Here is a 25,374-nt window from a genome sequence, read left to right as displayed (position 1 = left end):
TGCAAACTTTGATTCGATATCTCATTTTTATAAATAATTTAACAATCTTCCACTCCAAAAATTCTCTTTGAGGTTGTTCATTTTCAATCTGATTCAAGTAAAAGGAAAATTCTCGTTAATATCTCTGAGCAGTGTTACTACACAAAATTAAATCTGTAAAAAGGGCCACAGACTCAGAAAAACTCTTTAGGAGATAGTTGGAATTTTCCAAGACAAAGCACCCCTATGTCACAAAGGTTTTCATTGCAAAGGCCCCTGGCTTATCCAGGTCTTTCAAATGTATTATATTTGTTCCTTCCTGTAAACACAGCGTGAGGTTAGTATTTATGGGGATGGTGAAGAGTCTATGTGCAGTGCCCTTCATTTGGAAGATGGAGAGATAACCACTTTTATGAACTGGCTTATGGCTTATTGCTTTTCCAGAGCCAAAGAGGCCATTGACAAAGTGGCTTCTCTATTTTTCTGTCACCTACTCTCTTCTTCATCTATTTGATGATTTCCAGAACAGTCACTAAAGAGATTGAAGTAAATGGCAGAGAACAACGGTCATTGTACTTTTAAAAACTGTTTCTCAAAAACTAAATCAATATTCAAGTTCTGCCCATTTCAACATTTTCTTAATTCAATTTTTCTCTCTCCCCTTTCACTACTCTAATGTAAATCTTACTCAACCTACCTTCAAACATTCCTAATTTTCTTCTCTGCCTCTACCGTAATATCATTTATCATAATATTATATATGATATGATCATTTTAATGTAAAGAACATTTCATTTTACTCAGGATTTATGACTATACAGTGAATCCATATTATCTATCAATTCTCCACAGATCTCCCTGGGCCAGTATGAAATGTCAACCTATGTCAAATGGTTCCTCCAATCATCTCTCAATGAAATCTGTCCAATTGGCTTAAGTCAATCATGTACACTGATCTCACTTTTGTCTTATCCTACCATTTTACTTCAGCATCTGTAGACTGCTAGTACTTCTTTATACAAGTTGCTAAAGGATAAAAAATGATTCCCAATGACCAACCAGTTATACTCCATGTTCCTTAAATTTTTCTGCTTCTATCAATACCTTAAACTAGGTACTTAGCAATATTAATAACCACAATGATCATACATATGGTCATTTGTGTATATAATACATCTACAAATTAAAAAAAATAATGTTTATTTTTGAGAGAGAGAGAAAGAGACAGAGTGTGAGTGTGAGAGGGGCAGAGAGGGAGACGCAGAATCTAAAGCAGGCTCCAGGATCTGTGATGTCAGCACAGAGCCCAATGTTGGGCTCAAACCCACGAGCCATGAAGTTATGACCTGAGAAGTTGGATGTCCAACTGAATGAGCCATCGAGGTGCTCCCTATACATTTATAAATTTTTAACTGCTATGATCTACTATAATATTAAAATTTTAATAAACAATGAGCAATAAATTATGTGATTAAGAACAAAAATGTTTTAAATGGAAGGAAAAATAAACTATAGCTCAGTCATTATAGTCACATGTATAGAGACTCAATTGAAAATTATAATAAATTCATCTAATAATTATACCAAAAACCATATTCATAATTAGTGACTTCTTGGTTAGTCATTATTAGTGATTACCATTTATGAAAAAATTAAGTATAAATCTATAAAAACTAACAAAACAAGTTTCTAACTTGGTGATCACATCTCTTACCCCCACTTCCTTGCAGCACCTACTGCTTTTCTACTTGTCTCTGTGGCGTTTTGTACATATTTCTATTATGACTTGCTTTAACAAGACACTGAGGAAATGCTTCTTTCTTGAACTCCTGGTAATCACCAGAGGGTTAACTTATTCAAAGTTTTACTGACTGAGTGATCAAATTAAGATGACAATTCTAAACATTTTAATATATCAACTTAAAAGACAAAACAGAGGCACTTTCGTTTTATTCCATAAAACAGCCTACTTTCCAAGATTGACAGTCAAAAAGCCTTAGTCATGTATCTCTATGACAGAATATAAAAAAGAACCTGTATAAATCTTCACAACTCTTTAATTATTAGGAACTATAGCTGCATGTGTTTCAAATGTGGCCAAATGATGTTTATGTTGTTCATGGCACATTCAGATAACTCAGAAACAGTTTTGCTTTTCTTAATTCCTCAGATACCAAGGAAAGCAGACATTCAAATAACCTCTTCTCTTTCCTGTTAAGCAACAAATGAAGCAAATAATTGGGAGGCTAGTAGCTGTCTAAGGAGATTAAACAATTGCTTAGCTGAGCCTAAAAAGTATAAATTAAGGACATTAAGATTTTGCGAAAACTTTTTTCCACACATTAATTTCTTTAACTTCACATGGTGTATTTGTTCTCTTTCTAAATCTCTTAAAGAGGTGATTCCAGAATGCCAATGTTCTTTTTTTTTTTTAATAAACTGCAGCAACTTAAAAAAAAAAAGTACATAAGCCAATTCTCAAAGGGAATTTTCTTCATCATATTTAAATATAGGCTAAATAGTTTAATTGAAATTATCATTCATTTACCAGAAAGCTATAGGAATGCCAGGGTCAGTTCACCAACTCACCAGCTGTGGATTTATCAGCACATTATAAAAACACAGCAGTGATTTTATCAACTGAATTAAATAATAGGTAACAAGGTTTTTAACAGTTTCTGGCTTAAAAACAAAGCCGGGCTCTCTAGAATTGATTTTGTCATTAATTTTTAAGAATCAAATTTGCTTTACAGAGTTTATCTAATACAGAAATGTATTGCATAATTAAAGCTATGTCCGATTTAAAAGGGGTGGTGCTCTGCACTAGATAATCTGCATATTTTGTGGGTCAAAGACATCGTTTAGATATCTATGCTCAAAATAAAAATACTGGCTAAAGAGATAAGTGTTTAAAAACAGGAAATATGTGACATAAATTATTAATAATCCCTTGAGGAAAAGTTGGTCACATAATCAAAGGCATAAATATTAATTATTAGGGAAGAAAATCCATTTTTAAACCATTTATAAAATCCATGTTGCTGGAGTTACATTCCTAACATTGTTTATTTCAATATCACCCAAGTTATATTGATTATATTAAAAGCTCTTGATTCAAGATTCTGTGATAGCTTGGCAGATGAAAAAGGCCATTTTTATGTAATATAAAATCTTCATTACAGTGATCATCAGATCAGAAATCTAGACTGATTTCTGATAAAAATGCTGGTATCTGTGTCTTTAAACATGTTAATACCTAATTATTTATACTCGCCTAGGAAAGAAGAATTCTAAATTTTCTAAGATAATATAGAAAAATGACCATACTTTACATTAATACCTTTGTTTCCTTCTATTAAGCAGGGGATATTCTTTTTTTTTTAATGTTTTATTAATTTTTGACACACGAGAGACAGAGCATGAGAGGGGGAGGGGCAGAGAGAGAAGGAGACACAGAACCGGAAGCAGGCTCCAGGCTCTGAGCTAGCTGTCAGCACAGAGCCTGATGCGGGGCTCTAACCCACAAATGTGAGATCTGACCTGAGCCGAAGTCGGAGCCTTACCCGACTGAGCCACCCAGGCGCCCCAAGCAGGGGAGATTCTTACATAACTGTATCACTTTCATCGTATCTAGAATGCTTTTGCCCTCCCTTCCTAAGCTTTGATATATAAGGAACCTTCAAAAGAAAATTTGTCTTTTGAGGCTATTTTGCACGTAACGGTTTTTCTTGTAAGGGTTAGGTTCAGTAAAGGACATGGTAGTGGAGAAAATAGAAGGGGATAACCCACTCCTTCTGTTCTACAAAACTCGTTTTCCTATTCCCAGAGTAGCATGCGGCCATTACTCTTTACTGAGACATCCCCCCAAATATAACAAAGCTCCTTCCTCTCCTGTGGCAAGACAGTGCGAGTAAAGTTACCAATTAAAATAGACCACTGCAAAAAAGCACCCAAAATAAAATCAGACTCATTTCTAAATATAAAAGAAAACCCTAATAACAAAGAAGCTCAGAGAGAATGTTTGGCAAGGAAAGAGTTAGCTTCAAAATCGTGTAAGAAACAGGCACTGTTTTCCAGACCATGGCTCCTAACACCAGAAATGCATTTTCCTCTAGTGGATGGCATGAATCTCACAAACTTGGAAAGAATCGTATTAGCAGCAGACTTACTGATCTGATCAAGAAGGCTTTAAACTAAGACTCAAGGTGGAAAAACCTGAATCAGTAAAATGGATATTACAAAAGACAACACGTTTGAAATGAAAATAAGACAAAGGGACAAAAATGGCTAGAAATTACTTTGTGAGTCATGGCTTGGGATAATACTTAGGCCTAGGATATTCAGTTTACCAAATACAACTAAAATAAAAGTAGTAGAATGCTAAGGTCATAAAATGCACCTTTTATAAACCTCCTGGGGCGCCTGGGTGGCTCAGTCGGTTAAGCGTCCGGCTTTGGCTCAGGTCATGATCTCACGGTTCGTGGGTTTGAGCCCCACGTCAGGCTCTGTGCTGATAGCTAGCTTAGAGCCTGGAGCCTGTTTCAGGTTCTGTATCTCCCTCTCTCTCTGACCCTCCCCTGCTCGCGCTGTCTCTCTCAAAAATAAATAAAAAACATTAAAAAAATTAAAAAAAAAATAAAAACTCCTTACACAACTCTGGTGGTTAAATTGGAGAACTACAACAGATGTTTACATACAGAGTGCCCTGCAGAAGGGAACCTGGCCGGTGGGGCAAATGTGGAATGCATTCCACTCCACATCCAATTGCCCAAAAGGTATCATTACCTTCAATTTATGAACCTTCAATTTAGGAATCTAGGCATAGATTATGTTCAGAAACCTGCTCAAGGTTATATAGTTAAAAAAAATGATGAGGCTAGATTGGCTAGTTTTGGAAGCCAGATATGCTTGGAATGCATAATTTTAAAAATAGAGGAAATTTATACACACATATACACACATATATGATTTATTGTAAAGTAGCAGAGTAGGGAAAAATTATCTACCTTGTTCACAAGGAACAACGTAGTGACTAGGAGTATACACTAGCTTTATGATCCAGAAATGTAAAAATAAGAATTTATAGTAGATACTAAAAGAGTAGAGGAAAATCTGAAGAGAAACTGCCATTGGAAAATAGTTTAGTGATCATAGTGAAACATAATAGAGAAGATAGTTTATTAATTATGAGTACAAAATGTGTACAAGAAGGAAGGGCTTCAGTTAGCTGGATCCCTCTTAGAAGGAAGTCTCATTCTGCTAAAATCAATTTAGGAGGAATGACTCTCTGTTAAGTCTGACTTAGAGACAAGGGAGCTGCATACACAGCGTATGCAGGAACGGAGGTTCTGAGTGACAGGAGAGTAAAGAAAGGTAATGATGAGCAGAGTTGGGTAAGTTCTGCAGACCCCAAACAGGCAACCCTTCAGTTTACAGGGAGCCATGGCCCATTACCCAGCTACTGTAAGAAAATGTAACTGAAGAAGAAAGTAAGAAACTAAAGATGAAATTCTGACAAAGAACTATTCATCTTTCTTGTTTATATTTTCTTTATTAGGGAAAACTATCATCAAATTAGAATGAGTAGAACAAACAATTTTGATATAGGTTTGGGATTTACCCAGATTTCCTTAGGAACTGAAGTAAAAGGAAAATAATAAGTTTCTCAATGATCCCCTTGCTGTCTGCTCTATCAGTGACCTGTGAACACGTAGATAATAAGGTGGTGATTTTAAAATGCCAAAATGTATTCAGTAGAAAAATGATTCTTTTTTTTTAGATTAAATTAGACATGAAGGACATGAATATTCAATCCACAATGTATTTTAATTTGAATGATGTACCTTACATAGTCTTTTATTATAACTTTGTGAACAAGGTAGAAAAACACGGGTTTTATGATGATATAAACTGAGGGGATGACTAATGGTTGATCAATCTTCTCCAAGCAAACTTTGTCCTTTCTACTGTGGAAACTCAAAATGCTATCTGTTATTTTATCAAGGAAGTGGAAAACAACACTTTACAAGTCTGCGGATAATACAAAGTTGTGAGGGAAAGTTAATAGATTGTATAGTAATCAAATAACTCTTCAAAAATGTTTTGTTATGTTGGAACAGTCACCTCAGATAATAAAGTATATAACAGGAGTCAATGTAAGGGCCCATGTTTAAATTTCACAAATATCATTTACACAAACAAAGGATAATTGGGTTAAAGGATAATTCACCTGAAAGATATATTTTCACATAACCCAAAATCTTCAGCTACTCTAGGAAAACCCCACACTTGATTGTTTCTGCTCATTTAACTAAAATATTTCTATTCTTCCAATATATTAAATTCACTCTTAAAACATCCCTCTCATTTACTTTGAATCCTTTAGAGTAAAAATAAGTAAGACGTCTAACTCCTTAGGAAACAAGACAAAGAATTACGCAGTATACATAAGTGTAAGCACATCTTAAATAAGCTTCCTTCATAGCAGTAACACAGTGCACTTACTGCAGCATATCTAGTGAGGGAGGATCTCGGAAGACTCAACGGATGTCACTTTAGAATGTCTGCTGTCACAGTAAAAAATGCAAAACTTAACTCCAAACATTCGTTAATAATTCCAAACAATTCTATGTAAAGCTCAATTATCTTTCATATGGAAGGTATATTCTGGAGTTTATGCAAATGATTAAAAATGTATAGCAACAAATCATAGTAACAAGGTCTTCAGAGAGAACCACAAAGGGAAAAAAAAAGACACCAAAAAATTTCTCACCTGCCTAATACCCAACCGGTATGCAACAATCCGATCTACCGCATCAGGATTCATTTGTGTCCACTGTAGACTGTAAGAATAAACACGGTGTCTGTTCTGCCACACAGGATTGTAGGTATCGTAATAGAACTCTGGAGCATAGGCCTTTCCTAAAAATAGAAAAAGTGCTTAAATTTGAATGATGACATATGAAACATGCTTATTCTTTCTGGCCCTTTTTCCACACTCTACCATGTGTCCCATGAATACTTCTTCTACTTGAAAGGTCATAGTATTAAATCTAATCAACTTTCTGGAGAATTTGAGCATAGATAAAGGAAGATTTCCTGGTTGCTTAGATGAAGAGTGTGAAAGAAAGAGAAGAATCAAGGACGACTACAAGTTTTTGGTCTAAGAAAGAACGGAGCTGCCGTCAACGGGGATGAAAACCCATGGGAGGCTCAAATTTGGAAGGAGAACTTCAGTAAGTTATTTTTGAGCAGTTTAAATGATCTAAATGCAGTCATCAAGTGGAATATACTAGTCTCAAATTCAGGAGGGGCCCAGGATTAGAGCTATACTCTTGCTAACCATAAGCATATAGATAGATTTTAAATTGAAAGCCACAAGATGGATGAGGTCACCAAGGGGCTGTGAGTAGACAGAGAAGACGACTAAGGCCTGACCCTGGGCCAATCCAGCATTAAGACAGATGAGTGATGATAACGGCCCTGGCAAAGCCTGAGAAGGAATAAAACAGTCAACAGGCGGAAAATAAAAATTGTGGCATCAGCAAGTGAACGATCAATTCTGTCAAAAAAAAAATCAGTAGAAATGAAACGTTGTATTTAGATTTGTTTGGTTAATAAATTTGAAATTGCCCAAACAACACAGTGATATGAGAACTTGGGTCAATAAAAGAGACTTTTATTTCGATTTTAAGAAAATGTGAAGTGCAGATAGTGTATATAACATTTATAAACCATCTCAGGTTTGTTTGTTTTTTTTCAATTACCAAGTTGAAAAATGCACAGACCATTTGGAATTTCCTGATATTCTGAAATATAGATTTCTTTATACTTTCCATTTTTTACCTATAATGTATTTATTTATTAAATGAACAATATCAAAGGAGAGCCTATTAAATGCCATGTGGCATACCAGGCACTGGGGATACAATGAATGAAAGATGGCCTCTGTCCTCATAGAAAATGCTAACATTTTTTTAGACTTTTCAAATAGCTTTGCAATTCTTATTGAATGATGAGTTAAGTTATACATTTATCATCCCTCATTCAACATCTTTTCTGTTTTTTTCTTGTATAGAAGTTAAACATTAAGTGTCTTCCTGGATTTTTCCTCCTGGTTTCTGTTTGTGGGAACTTCTGTTACCTGGTTTTTCGTATTTCTTCATCACTACTCATCTATCATCTAATAGTCGCAGAAAAGCTGACCGATAAAAATTTCTTTGCTTTAATGTTTATTTATTTTTCAAAGAGAGAGATAAAGCATGGGCAGAGGAGGTGCAGAGAGAGAGAGACACAGAATCTGAAGCAGGCTCCAGACTCTGATGTGGGGCTCAAACTCAGACTGCAAGATCACAACCTGAGCTGAAGTCAGACGCTTGACCGGCTGAGCCACCCAGGGTCCCTGGCCCATAAAAATTTCTAACAGATAAAGGATGGATTTTGCCCACTAAGAACAGATGTGATAGTCTGTATTACCCCAGAAAGGTTCACCGGGAAAAATAATATCAGATGAAGTGAATTAGATTTTTTATAAGTTTACTAGCTAAATTAAATACATGGAATCAAATATATGAATTTTAGTAACATTTGGAAAAGCCTTCCACATCAACATTGTGACTGAAAGAAAAGTTTCATGAATATTCATTCAGTTGAATCAAAAATGGATTAAAAGGAGGTATTCTGCATAGAAGCAGATCTCTACAAAAAAGCCATCACATTCATTTTATTGCTTCTTTTATCTTTTTATGACATTTTTACCTATTACTCATTGATAGCACAAATCCATTGTTCACAACACTTAAGAACAAAATCTAGGTGAGAGGAAAATAATACTCTGAACGAAGAAATCAATATCCAAAATGTCATTGCCAACTTGTATTTCAGACCAAATTTCTCAAAACATTATTGAGGATGTACAGTTAGTAGCAGTTTAGACAAAGAGCTAGGGGTTTTGATTAAAGATAAGCATCCAACATGTATAAAGGAAGCAATGGGCTGCTTAAGTAACTAATGCAAACATGGAGTGTTTTCATTATAGACCAGAGTCTGATGGGATTAAGGAAGTAAGAGTCTCAGTAGGTTTTATTGGGGGGAGTGCTTTTATTATTTTAAATAATGGGGAAATGCAGGGGTATTAAATTTAGTTCTAAGCATCCCTGTTTATAAAGTGAATGATGCATTCAAACGGAATGAGGACACAGAGTAGTGTCATAACCTGTGGCTGTTTAGCATAGGAGTATAAAAAAAAATCTCTCAAAACTAGGCAAATGCAGTTTTCTAAGAGTTGAAATTCTATTACAGAGAAAGAGCAGACAAATGTTAACAGATCTATGAAATAAGATGAATACCAGTGGGTGGTTATTAGAAAGAAACACATTTTGATGTAGAAATGTTCTACCGATCTTTTCTGAACACGCAATGATCTACCTTAGGAGCCTATGATTTTCTCTTCACCAGAGGTATTTAATCAATACCTACTAGTAATTTAGCAGAGCTGAGATGGGTGACTCTCCACAAGGTGGTCCTTAAAGTACCACTGAGTCACATATCTATCGAGTGCTTTGAAACACCTGCCTACTGTTTATTGTATCACGTTAATAGTAGAAGACACACTAGTCTACAGATTCCATTGCATGTTACTATTACCTATAATCTGATCCTATTTTTTGTTGTGTGTCAGGAGGATAACTGGCTGCCGCTCATAAATGCAAATTGCCATAATTCTAGAACTCATTGTTTATCTAAATAAATATTTTAAGGTTAGTGAAGCAGTTTGACTTTGAAATTAAAAAAAAATCCTCATGACTCTATGAATAATTTAATCTGTCAAGGCCTATTTTCAATGTCATCTAACACTCCAAATAGATCCAAATTTCAGTGTAAACTTCCATCATCATTATATTTAATTGTAGACTACTATGAAGGCTTTCCAGAATATTTTAAAAAACATTTTATTCGCATTGATATATCTGTATTACTGTGAGTAAATAATATATAGTAATCTTTCATGGACAATCAGAATAGGAAACAATTCAGAGATGATCTGCTCCAATATCTCAGATGACAATAAAGAAATATAGGAACAAAGTAGAAATGGTGATGATGTATGAAAGCTGACATAAATAAATAATCAAATAAAGCAGGGTCCATTACAAATTTTGACTTTGATTCATGAAATTAAAAAAAACAATTGAAAAAGTTTTATTTTTTAAATTTTTAGAAAGAATTTTTGGTTGAACTTCACAACCTTAGAATAAAAGATAAAAATGGTTTTCGGGGCACCTGGGTGACTCAGTCAGTTAAGTGTCCGCCCTCAGCTCAGATCAACAATCTTGCAGTTCGTGAGACTGAGCTCAGCATCGGGCTCTGTGCTGACAGCTAGGAGTCTGGAGCCTGCTTCAGATTGCGTGCTTCCCTCTCTATCTGCCCCTTCCAGGCTCCCACTCTGACTCTCTCTCTCAAAAATAAATCAAGATTAAAAAAACAGATGAAAACGTTTTTAGATGTTGTATAAGTAAATTGGTTAGTAATAAATAATTACTGAAAAGGAATCTTGACGAGTTACAGTTAAATATAGACATTATTGCTTATATTTCAGAACACACTCTGTACTAAATCTCTTTTGTAGAAACTTTCCTGAAGGAATATGCTTTCTGATTTCATTTAATTAGTAATTTTTTAAATTAACACACATTTCTTCTCTGATTTCAGAGTCAATCATATTTAATATTTATATAGTCATTTATTAAGAAGTTCTACATAATACTAAGGAAATATGCTTATAATAGTCTGAGGCTCTGACAACCACACATGACATCTGCTGGTTGCACATGCAAAGAATTCATAACACATTTTTTTTCTTTTCTATCCTCTGGGCATTTTTTTCTCCTTCTAGCAAGCATGCCAATAAAAATTTCTTTCTCTTTTATATTCTAGATATATTTTTATTCAATGCTGTCCCAGTTTAAAATTTTAGACTAAATGACCTAGTTCATTATCTAAACTAGCAGATAATTTTTAGATACATTATGTACATGGAGCTTAGATTTTAAAACATTCTTAAAATATACATAGATGAAATAATTGCACAAAAATTTAAATAGAATTTATATAAATATATTTACTCTATTTGCAAATAACCTTTGAACAGTGTTTAAATGGATTTTTAAAATACGATTTTATGCATCAGTTAAATGTTCAAGTTCTAGTAAGAAGCTATAACATGTCACTTTCCTAGTCTAAGAATGTTAGATTAAAGTATAACAAAAATATTTCTTAGATGCTTCTGTAAGCTTGCAAGCAAGCAGGAATTATTTCTTGAGTGTCAAAAAAACACAGAACTGAAAACCAGATACCGAATAAGAGTTTAGGGAGGAAAGGAGTGTTGTTGGTCATTATACCCTTGGGAGCTGGTATTTTAGATCCAGAGAAAAAGTTAATGGGCCAGTGTAATATGAGAAGATGGAAATGAGGCCTTCACATTGGATCAATATCAGTAAAAACAGTTATCTCAGACATAGGATAGACTAGAATAAAGCTTCCCTTCACCAGCATAGGAAGGTGACAAACATATATATAAACAAAAAATCATCCTTGGCTGGTGATACCACTGGAGTACCTGAGTAAATCCAATACCAATTATCTTTGAAAGACATACTCCCAACTTAGACTACAGAGAATTTATCCTATTAAACCTTGATGGATATGAATTCAGAATATATTACTAACACACAAGAAAATGTCCAATTATGAATGACTAAGACAGCCAATAAACAGCTGAATTAGTCTGCAGATAAACAGAAACACAAAATATAATTTATAATAAGTATACCCCAGGGCACTGAAGAAATACAATAGAGAATGATAAACAAATACTATGGGACCTTCTATGAAAGAATAATTGATACTCTCTACTGGGAACAAAGGTAGGCTTCACAAAGGACATATGTGACACCTCTATAGATCTTAAAGAAGAAATTGTTTGGACAGACAGGGGTGGCTTATGAAGGGATGAAGAAGATAAGAAGCAAAGCATGGCCTTTGATGGAGAAAAATGACTAATATAGATAATATTTTAGAGCACCACAGGACCTGGTATAACCAGCATGCAATGCCCACCTCTCCTACAAACTCTGCACTTTTGATGAATAGGACGGTCCCATCAGCTGTCATATAAGAGCTGACACACTCATGTACTTGAGTAAGACAGGAAGAATCAGTCAGTGCCAACTGATGAAGTGCCTTGCTTGATATAAGATGTTTGATAGTTACCATAGAGCCCAATTACACTCTAATCATTTTAATCAGTACTCACTTAATTAGGAGAAAAGATTTTATAGTATATCTACTAATTTTCACTTCCCAGAGTGAAAAGAACTCTGTGAAATCAACAAATTGGATGAGAACTAAATTAAAAATCAAAATGGTAATAATGAATGAATTTCATAAAAACACTTGCAAAGTATAAAAATAATAAATTTAAATGTTTCAAATGTTATTTTTTTCCCACAAGAAGAGTGAAAAGTGGCTATAGCAATCCATGGGAAACTTAAACATTGATGATGCACTGAGTTAAACAAACAAAAAAGACTTCTAAATATTGGAAGAATCACAGCTCTGTACCTGGATGCATTTTCAGTAGAAGCTAACAAACACAGTAGTCACACTGTGTTCAGACTCAGAGGCCTGCTAAGGCTGAGGCCAGCTTACTAGAAAGACACCAAAAATCTATGTAGGTCTGTCACTCCTCCACAGGACAGAAAAAAGAACAGCAACTGTTGGAACTATAAATGTTTTCTTGTCAAATTAGTGAATCTCAAGCCATATTAAAAAGAAGTGAAAATAGATGCTTCTATAGAAATGGAGATTTTTCTAGGGTGCCTGTGTGGCTCAGTCCATTAAGTGTCCAACTCTTGGCTTCAGTTCACGTTATGATCTCACGGTTGTGAGATCAAGCCTCGTGTTGGGCTCTGCGCTAACAGTGTGGAACCTTCTTGGGACTCTCTCTCTGCCTCTCTCTCTCTCTCAAAATAAGTAAAATAAACTTAAAAATTAAAAAAAAGAAATGGGTGATTTTTCTAAGTTTTAAATCAGGAATAGGATATAAATCCACTTTATAGTTTTCAACTATAACTGTTAGGAAATAACAGAGTGGAGCAGGTAAGTAAAAAGCCCTAGGTAGGAAACTAGTAAAAAACTCACTAAAGGTAAACACCCAATTAACATTTGTCCTCTAACTGGATATTGTGGGTAAACTCCTAAATTTTCAATGTGCAGACACTGCTTGGACACTGGAATCTACAACTGAGAGGGACAATGACTGTATGCATCTCATCCTGGAGGAAGAGTGAAGAGATTTCCTCTTGGTATCCTATCCTTCTGAAAGCTTACTGTTTTGATTCAACACAATGTAAAAGTATCTTCAAAGAGGAGGAAAAGAAAGAGGACCAAAAAAGTTTAATTGTATGAAGTCAAAGGGATTTAAAAAAGTTTTTAATTTTTATAATATTTTTCATGTCTTTATTTTATTTTGAGCTACAGAGACAGAGAGTGAGCGGGGGAGAGGCAGGGAGAGAGAGGGAGACACAGAATCTGAAGCAGGCTCCAGGCTCTGAGCTATCAGCACAGAAACCCGATGTGGGGCTCAAACCCACGAACTGACCTGACCTGAGATGGTCTGACGCTTAACTGACTGAGCCACCAAAGGCGCCTCAAAGGGAAAAATCTTTGAAAGAATCAATATGCTCATTTGTGTTACCTGTATTTGGTAGTTATTATGATATTTAATATTAGGCCTTATCTCATGAAAAGAATGTAATAAAGGAATTACTACTGAATTGATGGATTCTGCCTATCTTCATTTCTCTAGAAAGGTGAAGAATGAATGGAAAAATGGAAAATATCTATGTAATACTGACAAAAGAAACTTGTATCTGATAAAAGACAATTTATCTTAGAATTAAAGTGAATGTCACAGCAGCAATAAACTGAATGCCAAGAGTTTTTTTTCAATAGTGATAACTTGTCAATATGTGTTCAGGAAACAAAAGCATAACCAAATAATACAGCTGTGAAGTCAATGACAACATCTCGCAGTTAATGATTGTTTAGAGTATGTAAAAAAAAATCACAAACCATGAAACAATTTATAATCCAATCAAATCATTAAAGTGAAATGCCTTTGTACTTCAGTCTGAGAAATGTTCATCCATACTTTGTCTTACTGTTTAGAGAGAGCCAATGTTTTCAAATGACCAGTCATTGTTATGACATTTTTTCAATACTATTTTTTAGACTCAAATTAATGAGTATTTTTTTTCCTTGAAGCACTGCTGACATGCAGTGTTGCATTAGTTTGAGGTATACAATGTAGCACTTCCACACTTCTATACATTATGCTGTGCTCACCATAAGTGTAGCTACCATATGTCACCATACAAACTACTTGTCACCATACAAACTATTACAATACCATTACCTGTATTTCCTGTGCTGGACCTTCTATCCCTGTGCTGTATCTATTCCATAGCAAGAAGCCTGTATCTCACAGTCCCGGTTACTTATTTTGCTCACCCTCCCTCCACTCACCTTCTCTCTGGCAATCAAAAGTTCACTGTGTTAATGGGTTTGATTCAATTTTTTTTAGTTTGTTCATCTGTTTTGTTTTTTTTAGATTCTACACATAAGTGAAATCGTATGGTATGTTTGTCTTTGACTTATTTGAAATTTAAATAAAAACTGCTCTCATAATGAAATCATCTTTGATAGATCATCAAAGAATATTACTAATAACAACCTGACATGGAACAAGAGGGAATAATATGTGTGAACATTACCTAGAAGTTGACAAATATCAATTGTTAAGATTAACTTTTCTTGCTCAATCCACATACATGTGAAGTTGATTAGTATTATTAGCTTTTTAGTTTTTTTATAGTTTGCTTCAATAATGGAAGTTCAAGGGCGCCTGGTTGGCTCAGTCAGTTGAGGTTCCAACTTTGGCCCAGGTCATGATCTCACAGTTTCTGGGTTCAAGCCTCGCATTGGGCTCTGTGCTGGCAGCTCAGAGTGTGGAGTCTGCTTCGGATTCTGTGTCTCCCTCTCTTTCTGCCCCTCCCCTGTCATTATCTGTCTCTTAAAAATAAATAAATGTTAAAAAAAATAATGAAAGATCAATGAATACAATATGCTACCAATTCAATTTTCTTCTACTAATAGTTTTTAGGTCAGATATTTACAGGAAGTATGCTTATAGCGTACCTACTTTGAAAATTACTTAACTATAATGAGTTCAAATTGCCTAAATTAAAATATTTTTACTCAATATTTGAAATGTAGAATGAACCCAAGACCCAAATTTATAAATTCTAAAAATCACCTTTCAACATTGGTAATTTAGCTTTTTTCTTGATCTTTAGGAAGGCAGAGGACATTAAATTGATGGCCCAAGAAAATGGCCTTTAGGCCTATTTCCTAAAATAGAAAATGAGGATCATATGCAAAGGCAATAATTTACCAAAAATCCTGTGATTATTAGGAAAGAAATAACTTCTATTGAAATAGTCAGGCAACCATATAGGGTTTCGGAAGTAATATGGCTTAGTAATTATTGCTTAGAATAAAAGGGTCTATTTTACTTCAGTTGGAAGCTAATGCGATATGTTTTCCATTGTAAAAATTCTCCCCAAATTTAAGACACTTCTCAGAGGAGTTCACAATTTCATTTGGCAAGAATCTGCCATATAATGTCAAAAATCTTTATTAATGCAATAAAAAATTAATAGAGATGTTATAATCAGCAAATATTACTAATAATAGATCCATTTAGTTACTGCTAAGAAGTCTTTCACTTAGATTTTTTGGTTTTCGAAAATAATGATTTTATGAACATAACTGAGTTAAGAAGCTGTCCCTGGAGATTGAAATGGATTTGCATATAGCATTTATTCTATTTATATTTGATAGAATCTATGTAAAATACTTATCCCAGCCCTGGGAAAATAGTATTAAATAAATATTCATCTCTTGTGTATCCCCTCCCATAAAAAAAGTAAAAAAGAAAGTAAACTAAAATTCTCCAGGAAGAGCTCCATACTTTGTTTCATTGTTATGGTTTCAAAGCACAAATTGAAGCAATTTTAGTAGGTTTTTTTTAAGTGTATTTATTTTGAGAGAGAGAGAGAGAGAGAGAGCACGAGCGAGCGAGCAAGAGAGGGAGGGGGAAGGGGCAGAGGAGCGGCGCCGCACTCAGCTCAGCGTGACAAGGGGTTTGACTCACTGTTCCCAGAGATCATGATGTGAGCCAATATCGGGGGTCGGGGCTTAAGCAACTGAGCCACCCAGGTGCCCCTGAAGCCCCTGAAGTTTTAATCCTCAACTGGACAAATTTACATGAATGCCTATTTATTTTCTTTACACTTTAATAAAGCAACACTTCAACACAATTGAGTCACCTCTGACCTAGAAAACAAAATATTTATACAAATTGGTTATCAGCTTGCACATCAAAAATATATTGTCTTGGGCTATACAAAATAAATGCGGGCACTTACCAGATAACAAACATTTCAACTTAAATGATAACCCCCTAGTTCGAAAACTCTGAATGTGCCAGAAATGATGCATTTCTGAATATTAACAATTTGATTTTTTTTTCCATAATAAGTTTAGATTAGGATCTGCTTCAAAAATTTTAAAAGATGAAACTGTTTGGATTATGAAACAGCTTTCACATTTGGCATGTATATAGGAAACTGCTGAGGGTTTAGAGAAAGTTTTGAAATAAAACTTACAAATCCACTGATATTTTATAAGGAGGTATCCAAGTAAATGTTATGTGCATACACATTATTGTTCTAAAGAAAAATAGTGAGGAGAGGTCCTCGTGAAATAAAGATGACTGATTATTGGTAGAGAAGAGACATACATGAAGGGCAAAAGACTCTGTACCTCAATTGTCCCCTTTGTATGTCATAGGGCTTCCCCAAGCCTTTGCCTGATACTACCCTGTCCAGTATTTGAGACACGTATGAAAATTATACATCTGGGGCTGGCATTTTTTTTATTTATTTAAAAATTAAAAAAAAAATTTTATTGTTTTTGTGAGAGAGAGAGTACAAGCAGGGGAGGGTCAGAGAGAGAGAGGGAGACAGAATCCGAAGCAGGCTCCAGGCTCTAAGCTATCTGTCAGCACAGAGCCTGAGATGGGGCTCGAACCCACGAACAGTGAGATCATGACCTGAGCTGAAGCCAGATGCTCAACTGACTGAGCCACCCAGACACCTCTGGGGCTGGCATTTTAAAGTTATTCTGTTACTTACCACTACAACTATGGGTTCACCAAGTCAGAAAATCTTAATGGAGGAAAGTTGCATCTCAAATTTATATAGGAATTTACAGTTTACAAAGTACTTTTGCAAATATTAACTTATTTTAATCTTCACGGAGGTTGAAAAGAGCAAATATATAAAAAGATATTACTTCACTTGAGCTGTGAATCTTGAAAGTTACTAAGAACATCATAATTGCTGAACTAATGCAGACTACTTGCCTTGCCTGGTTTGCAGATCATTCCTCAAAAAGATCCAAATGAACGTTTTGTGAGAAGACAAGGTCACATAACCATTCACCTAGGGTTTCAAAAAATAGCTGGCTTTCAAACAGAGAATCTGATCCCTATCTTCCTCAATGTATATTATCTCAAAGTATAATATTTCAAGAATTATTAGAAATCTTTCTTTCTAGAAACACTGCAGGAAATACTTGCAAGGCAGAAAGAATACAAAACTATTTTGCTTCATTTTATATTAAACGATATTTCATTAACAGAAGCTTCTAAAACTTCTCTCTTGCTTTTCCTGGAAGCCCCCTAACAGCCTTTTCACATGTAATCCAAAAGCCAATCACTTCAGGCTTTCCTGCCCTTTCTTCCTGCTTCCAACTTCCATCAAAGGAACAGTCAGGTCCCTTAAGCTGGTGTACAGTGTGGGAAAATTTTATCTGAATCTGAATTATATAACTGAAACCATATGTAAACAGAATCCTAATGTACAAAATTTGCAACAGAGTATGTGTCAAAGGGGAAAAAATCCTACAGACTAATATTAGAGATTCAATTTATTTTTGTTCAGTCTCATAATTTTCAACAAATGAAGGATTTTCTTTTCATATACTACAAATATGTCTAGATAAACACTTTCCATTGGGGTCTTCCTTTTCATAACTTTGTAAACCTGCTTCTAGCATTCTTCTTCCTGGTCACAGAAAATATTCTAATTGTGGCTTCTAAAGCATTAGAAGAAAGTTTAATCCAGGGAATAAAACAGTTCTTTCTAGGCGTAAGGAAGAATTGATGCCTCATCTCTCGAAGACAAAAATAACTTTTTAAGGCACTTTGGTATTGGGCTTTGCTATTTGTCAGGCGCCATGCTAATCAACTTGCACACATTATGTTTTTTAAATATGTACAATCCCCTGCAGGATGAGAATATTCTTATCATTTTCTTTTTACAAAAGATTTATGCGAAGATTAGCAATCTTAAACAGCTTGCCCTATAGTAACTGTCCAGTAAGAAAGCTACATTCTGAACCCATGCTGTCCAAAACATTTTTTTTGTTCTAACAACCAACATCTTTGGAAATGGTTGCTCACTACCAAGTGAGCCTGGCTGAAGGGGTGAGTGGGGCTGAAATTCAGGTTCTATTCCTCTTACGACTGCTTCTATCCAGGTTTAGGAGCCATTATCTGCTTCAGTAACACGGACTTCTTTCCCCAATTCGCACACAAATACTGTACAGATAGATTTGCTGACAAGATGTCACTTCCACTAAAGTATCCCTGCTTCCCTACTCTGTTGTGAGTACAGAAACTGAAACCGCAATATACCCGTGGTACTAAACCAGATTTGCCATTTATATTGTTATCGGAGAGTACTATGAACTCAGGACTTCATAAAGATAAGGGTAGACTAAATCTCTTGAATAAAAGCTACATATATTTACCTAAATATTTAACTCAGGAATAATGAATACACAATAAGCTGCAAATAAATGTATTCATTCTTTCCTAAAGTTATACATTCCCTAAAAACGTAACAGCTCCAAATATCTTAAAGCCTTGTGTTCATTTAAAAGACCATGGGTTGAGGTGTGTGCATAGAGGGGGGACAGATGGATGAACTGACCCAGTGGCTCTCAGGTTGAGGGAGCTGAGTGTTCAATGGTGTACTTATAGACCATATTAACTTCTTGGCAAGAGCTGTTGCTGCACATGTGGGTGGTCCATTGCTGAATATGAATGCACTGAATATCATTCAGGCAGGGAGCAAGAGGTGTTCAAGTGAGTTGGAGAGGAGCCCAGAAGCTATGCTGTTTATCTTCTAGGAACATTTATTTTCTTCAAAACATATAACTTGAATTAATAAAGTGGATTTAGATGTGAATAAAGGAAACTAGCTATTGAAACTGAATCACTGTGCCTCTCTAAGAATAACTAAAAGATCTGTGAATATGACTCCTAGCACAAGAAAATATCAGAGCACACCTGTTCTTATCACATTGCTAAAAAGCACTGGTCTGGATCTGACCAAAAGTGGTTATCGCTCTGCAGTCAGATTTTGAGGCTTCTAGGGACTGTCATATTGAGGAGTTCTTTTGAAACAATCAAAAGTTCATTAGTATGATAAAAGAGGGGGACTTCTTAAATTATAGTTACTTAAGTAATGTAAAATTTTAAAACTGGTTTTATCCTTTGGCCTAGAACCTGAAAAGAATTTATGAAAAGAACACCTCTCTTGACTTTTGCAATTTAAGGTCCATCACAAGACCTCCTTCGAAAAAAGACGATGGATCATGTTTTGAGCCATAATTTGTGTAATCTCTCTGCTGATCACATTAAGTCTTGTTTTTGGCATGCCTTTGGGCAAGTTTTGCACTGATCTCATCCATTAATCATCCCTTCAGGGTCATAAACAGAAGCCAGGTGCTTAAACAGACACTTGGAAGTTTGGCAGTTGGCTTCGAATGAACCCTTTGATTCTTTCAAAAATTGGTTTTATTACTACCCAATATCTTCTGAAAACTCCAACTGTACTAAGTGCTAAAGAGACCCTTAAGAAAATAATAGAAATACTAAACATATAACATTCATATACATATATGTGCTTTTCTACATTTGAATTTGTTTTATGCTTCTCTTGTTAGTGAATATAATGACAATTCTTTGCTCTCAGGAGAAACTTTGTAATTACAGGTAACCACCTTATCATCTGCAGACTGGATCTAATGCCTGCCCAAAATAATATCAGGAAGCTACGAGAAATAGTTTTGGGACCGAACAGGCAGGCTATCTTGTTAGACTTGTATCTCTGTTTTCCCTTCATTGTACCTGCCAGTGACAGTCTTCCTTACAAAATGGTAACCCTCCCAAACCTGATTCATATCTCTTTGGTTTAACTTGTATGTATGAGATTGGTATCAACATATTAGGTCATTCTGTATTCTTAATGTAACAGTCACTATCTCTTAAAGTAAGAGATATAATTGAGCTAATATCATAGGGTTATCATGGTGAGGGGAAATATCGTGAAGACAACCAGTTTAGTGTCTCCCTCTAAAGGAAAGTAATTTAGAGGTTAGTGGATGAAAAAGTAACAAAGGATTTTTGAGGAACAACCAATTTTCTGAATTACCTTGAATGTATTAACATAATAGGCACTAGAAAAAGTATATTATATGATAACATTAAATGGAGCAAGCACCTTTATATTATAAAATGCCCCCTATTCCCAACACTACCTTAGTGGGCAAATATTATTTATTTATTTGGTAATATTTAATTGAGATATGATTTCTATACAGCAAAATGCACACATTCCACTCAGCCCTAGCCAAACAAGAATCTAGTTTCTATTACTAAAGGTTAGTTGGGCCTATTTATGAAATTTGTATATAAGGAATCATAAATAATGTACTTTTTGTATCAGGTTGTATTTACTCAACATATAGTTTTGAAATCCATCCATCCATATACTGTATTTACCAGTAATTTTTTTCCATTTTTATGAGTAGAATTCCATTTCATGAGTAAGTTTATCCACTTGTTGATGGATATTTGGAATGTTTCTAGTTAGAGGCTATTAAAACAAAGCTGCTGTTAAACTTTGCACACAATCTTTATATAGACATTGTTTTTATTTCTGTAGGGTAATCATTTAGGAATTGAATTGCCAGATTACTTGGTAAGTGCATGTTTAAATTTACAAGAGGGAATCTATTTCCACAAAAGTAATTTCATTTTACATTCCCAGGAGCTGTGTGTGATAATTTCAGTTCCTCCACAGCCTTACCAACATTTGATATTGTGGCTTGCTAAATTTGGTCACTGTAATGTGTGTGTAGTATTACCTCATTGTGGCTTAAATTTCATTTCTACAATAACTGATGATAGGGACAAGTTTTTATACAATTATTCATCAGTGGCATGCTCTTTTCTGCAGTGTCTATTGAAATGTTTGTCAATTTTTAATTGGACTATTTGTCTTATTATTGAGTTTTTAAAAGTATTTATATACTCTGGATACAAACCTTTGAAACCTATTTTCTTCTAGCTCGTGCCTTGACTTTTAAATTTTTAATGGTGTCTTTCTGAAGAGCAGGAAGTATTAACGACCTCGATGTATAATTATTTAATGAATGGGGGTTTATTTATTTTCTAAGAAATCTTTGCCTATTTCAAATTTGCATAGATTTTTCTTCTATGTTTTCTTCTAGAATTTTATAGCTTTAGTTTATTTAAAAAAATAAAGTTTATTTATTTTGAGAGAGAGAAAAAGTGAGAACATGAACAGAGGAGAGACAGAGAACAGGGGAGAGGATCCGAAGCAGACTCTCTGCCACATGGGGCTCAATCCCATGAACCATGATCGTGACCTGAGTGGAGATCAGAGTTGGATGCTCAGTATCCTAAGCCATCCTGGTGCCTCTGCAGTTTTGGTGTCTTGTATTTACAGCTACAGTTGATTTAAATTAATCTTGTAAGCAGTGTAAGGTATTGTTTAAGATTTATTTTTTTCAATATGGATATCCAGATTAGCACACCTTATTCAGTAAACTATCATTTCTTCAATGGATTATGCTGGTGACTTTGAAAAAGTCAATTCACCTTATGTTATATGTAACCATAGATGTCTATTTCTTCATTCTCTATTTTGTCTGATTGATCCTTCCTTGCATATAGTGTCATACAAAAAACACACTATCTTGATTACTGTGTTTTAGAGCAAGTTGAAATCAGGTAGTATGAGGCCTCCAATTTTATTGTTTTTCTCCAACAGAGGTCGAAATATTGTTGAACCTTAGTTATCTAAATAAAAAACTCAAGTAAGCCTTTCGATTCCTATCCAAAAGAAGAAGGAAAAGGAGAAGGAGAAGGAGAAGAAGAAGGAGAAGGAGAAGGAGGAGGAGGAGGAGAAGGAGGAGGAGGAGGAGAAGGAGGAGGAGGAGAAGGAGGAAGAGGAGGAGGAGAAGGAGAAGGAGGAGGAGGAGGAGGAGGAAGAGGAGGAGGGGAGGAGTAGGGGGGGAGGAGGAGGAGGAGAGGGAGGAGGAGAAGAAAAGAAAGAGGAGGAGGAGGGGGGGAGGAGGAGGAAGAAGAAAAAGAAGAAAAGAAGAGGAAGAGGAAGAAGGAGAGAGAAAGAAAGAAAGGAAGGAAGGAAGGAAGAGAAAATAAATGCTGGAAATTTTGTTGGGAGTGATTGAATCTATAAATCAATTTGGAGAAAATAAGCATCAAAGCAATATGATTCTTCCAATCCATGAGTGTGGTATATTTCTCCAATTGTTTAGGTCTTGTATAATTTCCTGAGCAATTTTTTTGTATTGTTCAAGTGTACATCTGGTGCATATTTTACCAAATTTATTCATATTTTGAGATGGTAATTTAAATTAGAAATGGTGTTTGTTTACATTTCAATTTAAAAATTTTGTAGCTGTAATACATAAATTATTGATTTTACATACTATATTTTATACATAAATATGACTGATTTTGTATCCTATGCTATTGCTAAATCATCTTATTAATTCAAGTAGGATTATCTATAAAAATAAGTATATGGTATGAGAATAGAATTGTTTTTACTCCTGGGGCACCTGGGTGGCTCAGTCAGTTAAGTGCCTGACTCTGAACTTCAGCTCAGATCATGATCTCAAGGTTCATTACATGGAGTCCGGTATTGGACTCCACACGGACAGCACTGGGCCTGCATGGGATTCTCTTTCCTCTTTTTTTTCTGTCCCTCACCTGCTCTCTCTTTCTTTCTCCTTCAAAATAAACTTTTTCACAAAAGAAAGAGAACTCTTTAAAAAATAAGTATTTTTATTTCTTCCTTTCTTATTTTTATGCATTTTATTTACTTCTCTTGTGTTAATGCAGTGGTAAGGACCTGCAGTATAATATTTGTGGAGGGTACAAGTGCATATTTTTGTCTTACTCCCAATCTTAAATGGAAAATGTTTGGTCAGCATATTATCTAGCTTAGTGAGTATTCCCTGTGTACATGAAATAATGTATAGTTTACAACTTTGGGTATAATGATCTATAAATATCAATTAGTTTAAATTGCTTGATAATATAGCTTATATCTTCTAAAACATCAGTGATTTTCTGGGTATATATTCTATCAATTATTCATGGATAGATGTTAAAATCTTTAGCTATAATTAGGAAATAGTCTATTTCTCCTGACACTTTGTATCTATGAATTTTACAGCTCTATTATTAGAGACACACATTATGTAGAACAGCTAAATCTTCCTTTTAAATTCTTCTTTTATTATTTTTCCACATCCCTCTTTAATTCAAAATTTTTCTATGTCTTTAAGTCTATGGTGCCTAAAAATAATAATACACCTAATTCGCCTTTCCTATGTCTTCTGTTTGCATGTTGCGTTTTCTTCCATTCTTGAACGTTCTGCTTCTCTTTGTCTTTGTATTTAACATGTGTTTTGTTCTGTACACAGTAGGGAGTATCTTGTAAATATCTTGCTTTTTAAAAAAAAATCCAGTCCCATAATTTCTGACAACTGGAGTGTTCATTTACATTTAATGTAATTTTGGCATAATTGGGCTAAAGTCAACAGTCATGCTCTTTATTTTCTCTGTCCCTTCAGTGATTTTATTGTTCATGTATTGCTCTTTTCCTGTGATATTTTGAGGAAATTCAAGTATATTTTAATTCCTTTGATGCACCACTTTTTGGAAGACATTCTAGAAGTTTCCGTATGGCTAAAACCATGCAAGTTTAACTTACTGATTCTGTTTAGAGTCAATATAAGATCACTTTATATATCACACTTCATATTTCATGATTCTCTAAAGTTCCTATTTAGTTCTCACTTCCCACCTTACAATTATTATAAATTTGTAACCATATAATTCAGATTAATCCCATAATTTATGCTATTGTGTTTAGTTCTAAAATATGTATATTATGGAAATTACAAGAAAAAAGAAACATAGTCTTTTATCTTTATCCACTTATTTACTGGATCTGATTCTTTTCATTTCATTTTTCCCCATCTTTATTGATATATAATTGGTTTACAAAACCTGCACATAATTAATGTATATAAATTGTTACATTTGGACATATTTATACCTTGTGTTACCATCACCACAATCCAGGTAATAAACACTCATTACCTCTAAAAGTTTCCTTGTGTGAATGTGTTTGTATGTGTTTGTGTGTGTGTGTGTGTGTGTATGAGTGAGTGAGTATACAGGTTAGGAGTCCAGAAATAAACTCACTCACTCAAGTGTGGTCAACTGATGTTCCTAAATGGTGCCATGAGTACATTATGAGAAATGGTAGTCTTTACAATAAATGGTGTTGAGAAAACTGGATATCTACATCCAAAAGAGTGAAAGTGAACCTTGTGTTTTGCCAACATAAAAATGAACTCAAAATGGATGAAAGACTTAAATGTTAGGGCTGAAACCATAAAATTCCTGGAGGAAATCATGGGGGAAAAAACTATTAATTTTATAGATTTTGGTTTCCACTGATAACCCTTCCCTGTAATAGGAAAAGCATCCTTTGGTATATTTTGTGGTACAGTTTTGCTGACTACTAACTCTCTAGATTTCATTGTTCAGAAAAATACACTTGATGCTGTTTTTAAAGTATGTTTTCACTGGATAACAAATTACAAATTGACAGTATTTTAAAGAATTCTAAAGATTTAGAGATGTTCCATTGTCTTCTAGTCCCATTGTTTCTCATGAGAAGTTAATTGTCATGAATATCATCAGAATATCATTTTTATTGTGGTTGCTTTGAAAATTTTCTCCTTCTTTAGTTTTCCATAATTGGATTATGGTATACATGGGTGTGTTTTTTC

General features: G+C 34.6%; 1 protein-coding gene across 1 annotated transcript in view; it reads right to left on the bottom strand.

Moving 5' to 3' along the window:
- MDGA2 (MAM domain containing glycosylphosphatidylinositol anchor 2) overlaps positions 1-25,374 on the bottom strand; it is a 779,701-nt gene that overhangs the window by 71,289 nt on the left and 683,038 nt on the right. The window contains exon 10 of the mRNA XM_029952652.1: positions 6,752-6,900. Within this exon, the coding sequence (XP_029808512.1) occupies positions 6,752-6,900 (149 nt within the window). The remainder of the gene's footprint in view (positions 1-6,751; positions 6,901-25,374) is intronic.

This window comes from Suricata suricatta, chromosome 9 (assembly GCF_006229205.1).
Source record: "Suricata suricatta isolate VVHF042 chromosome 9, meerkat_22Aug2017_6uvM2_HiC, whole genome shotgun sequence".
Lineage (NCBI taxonomy): Eukaryota > Metazoa > Chordata > Mammalia > Carnivora > Herpestidae > Suricata > Suricata suricatta.
This window is presented reverse-complemented; position numbering and strand designations above follow the sequence as displayed.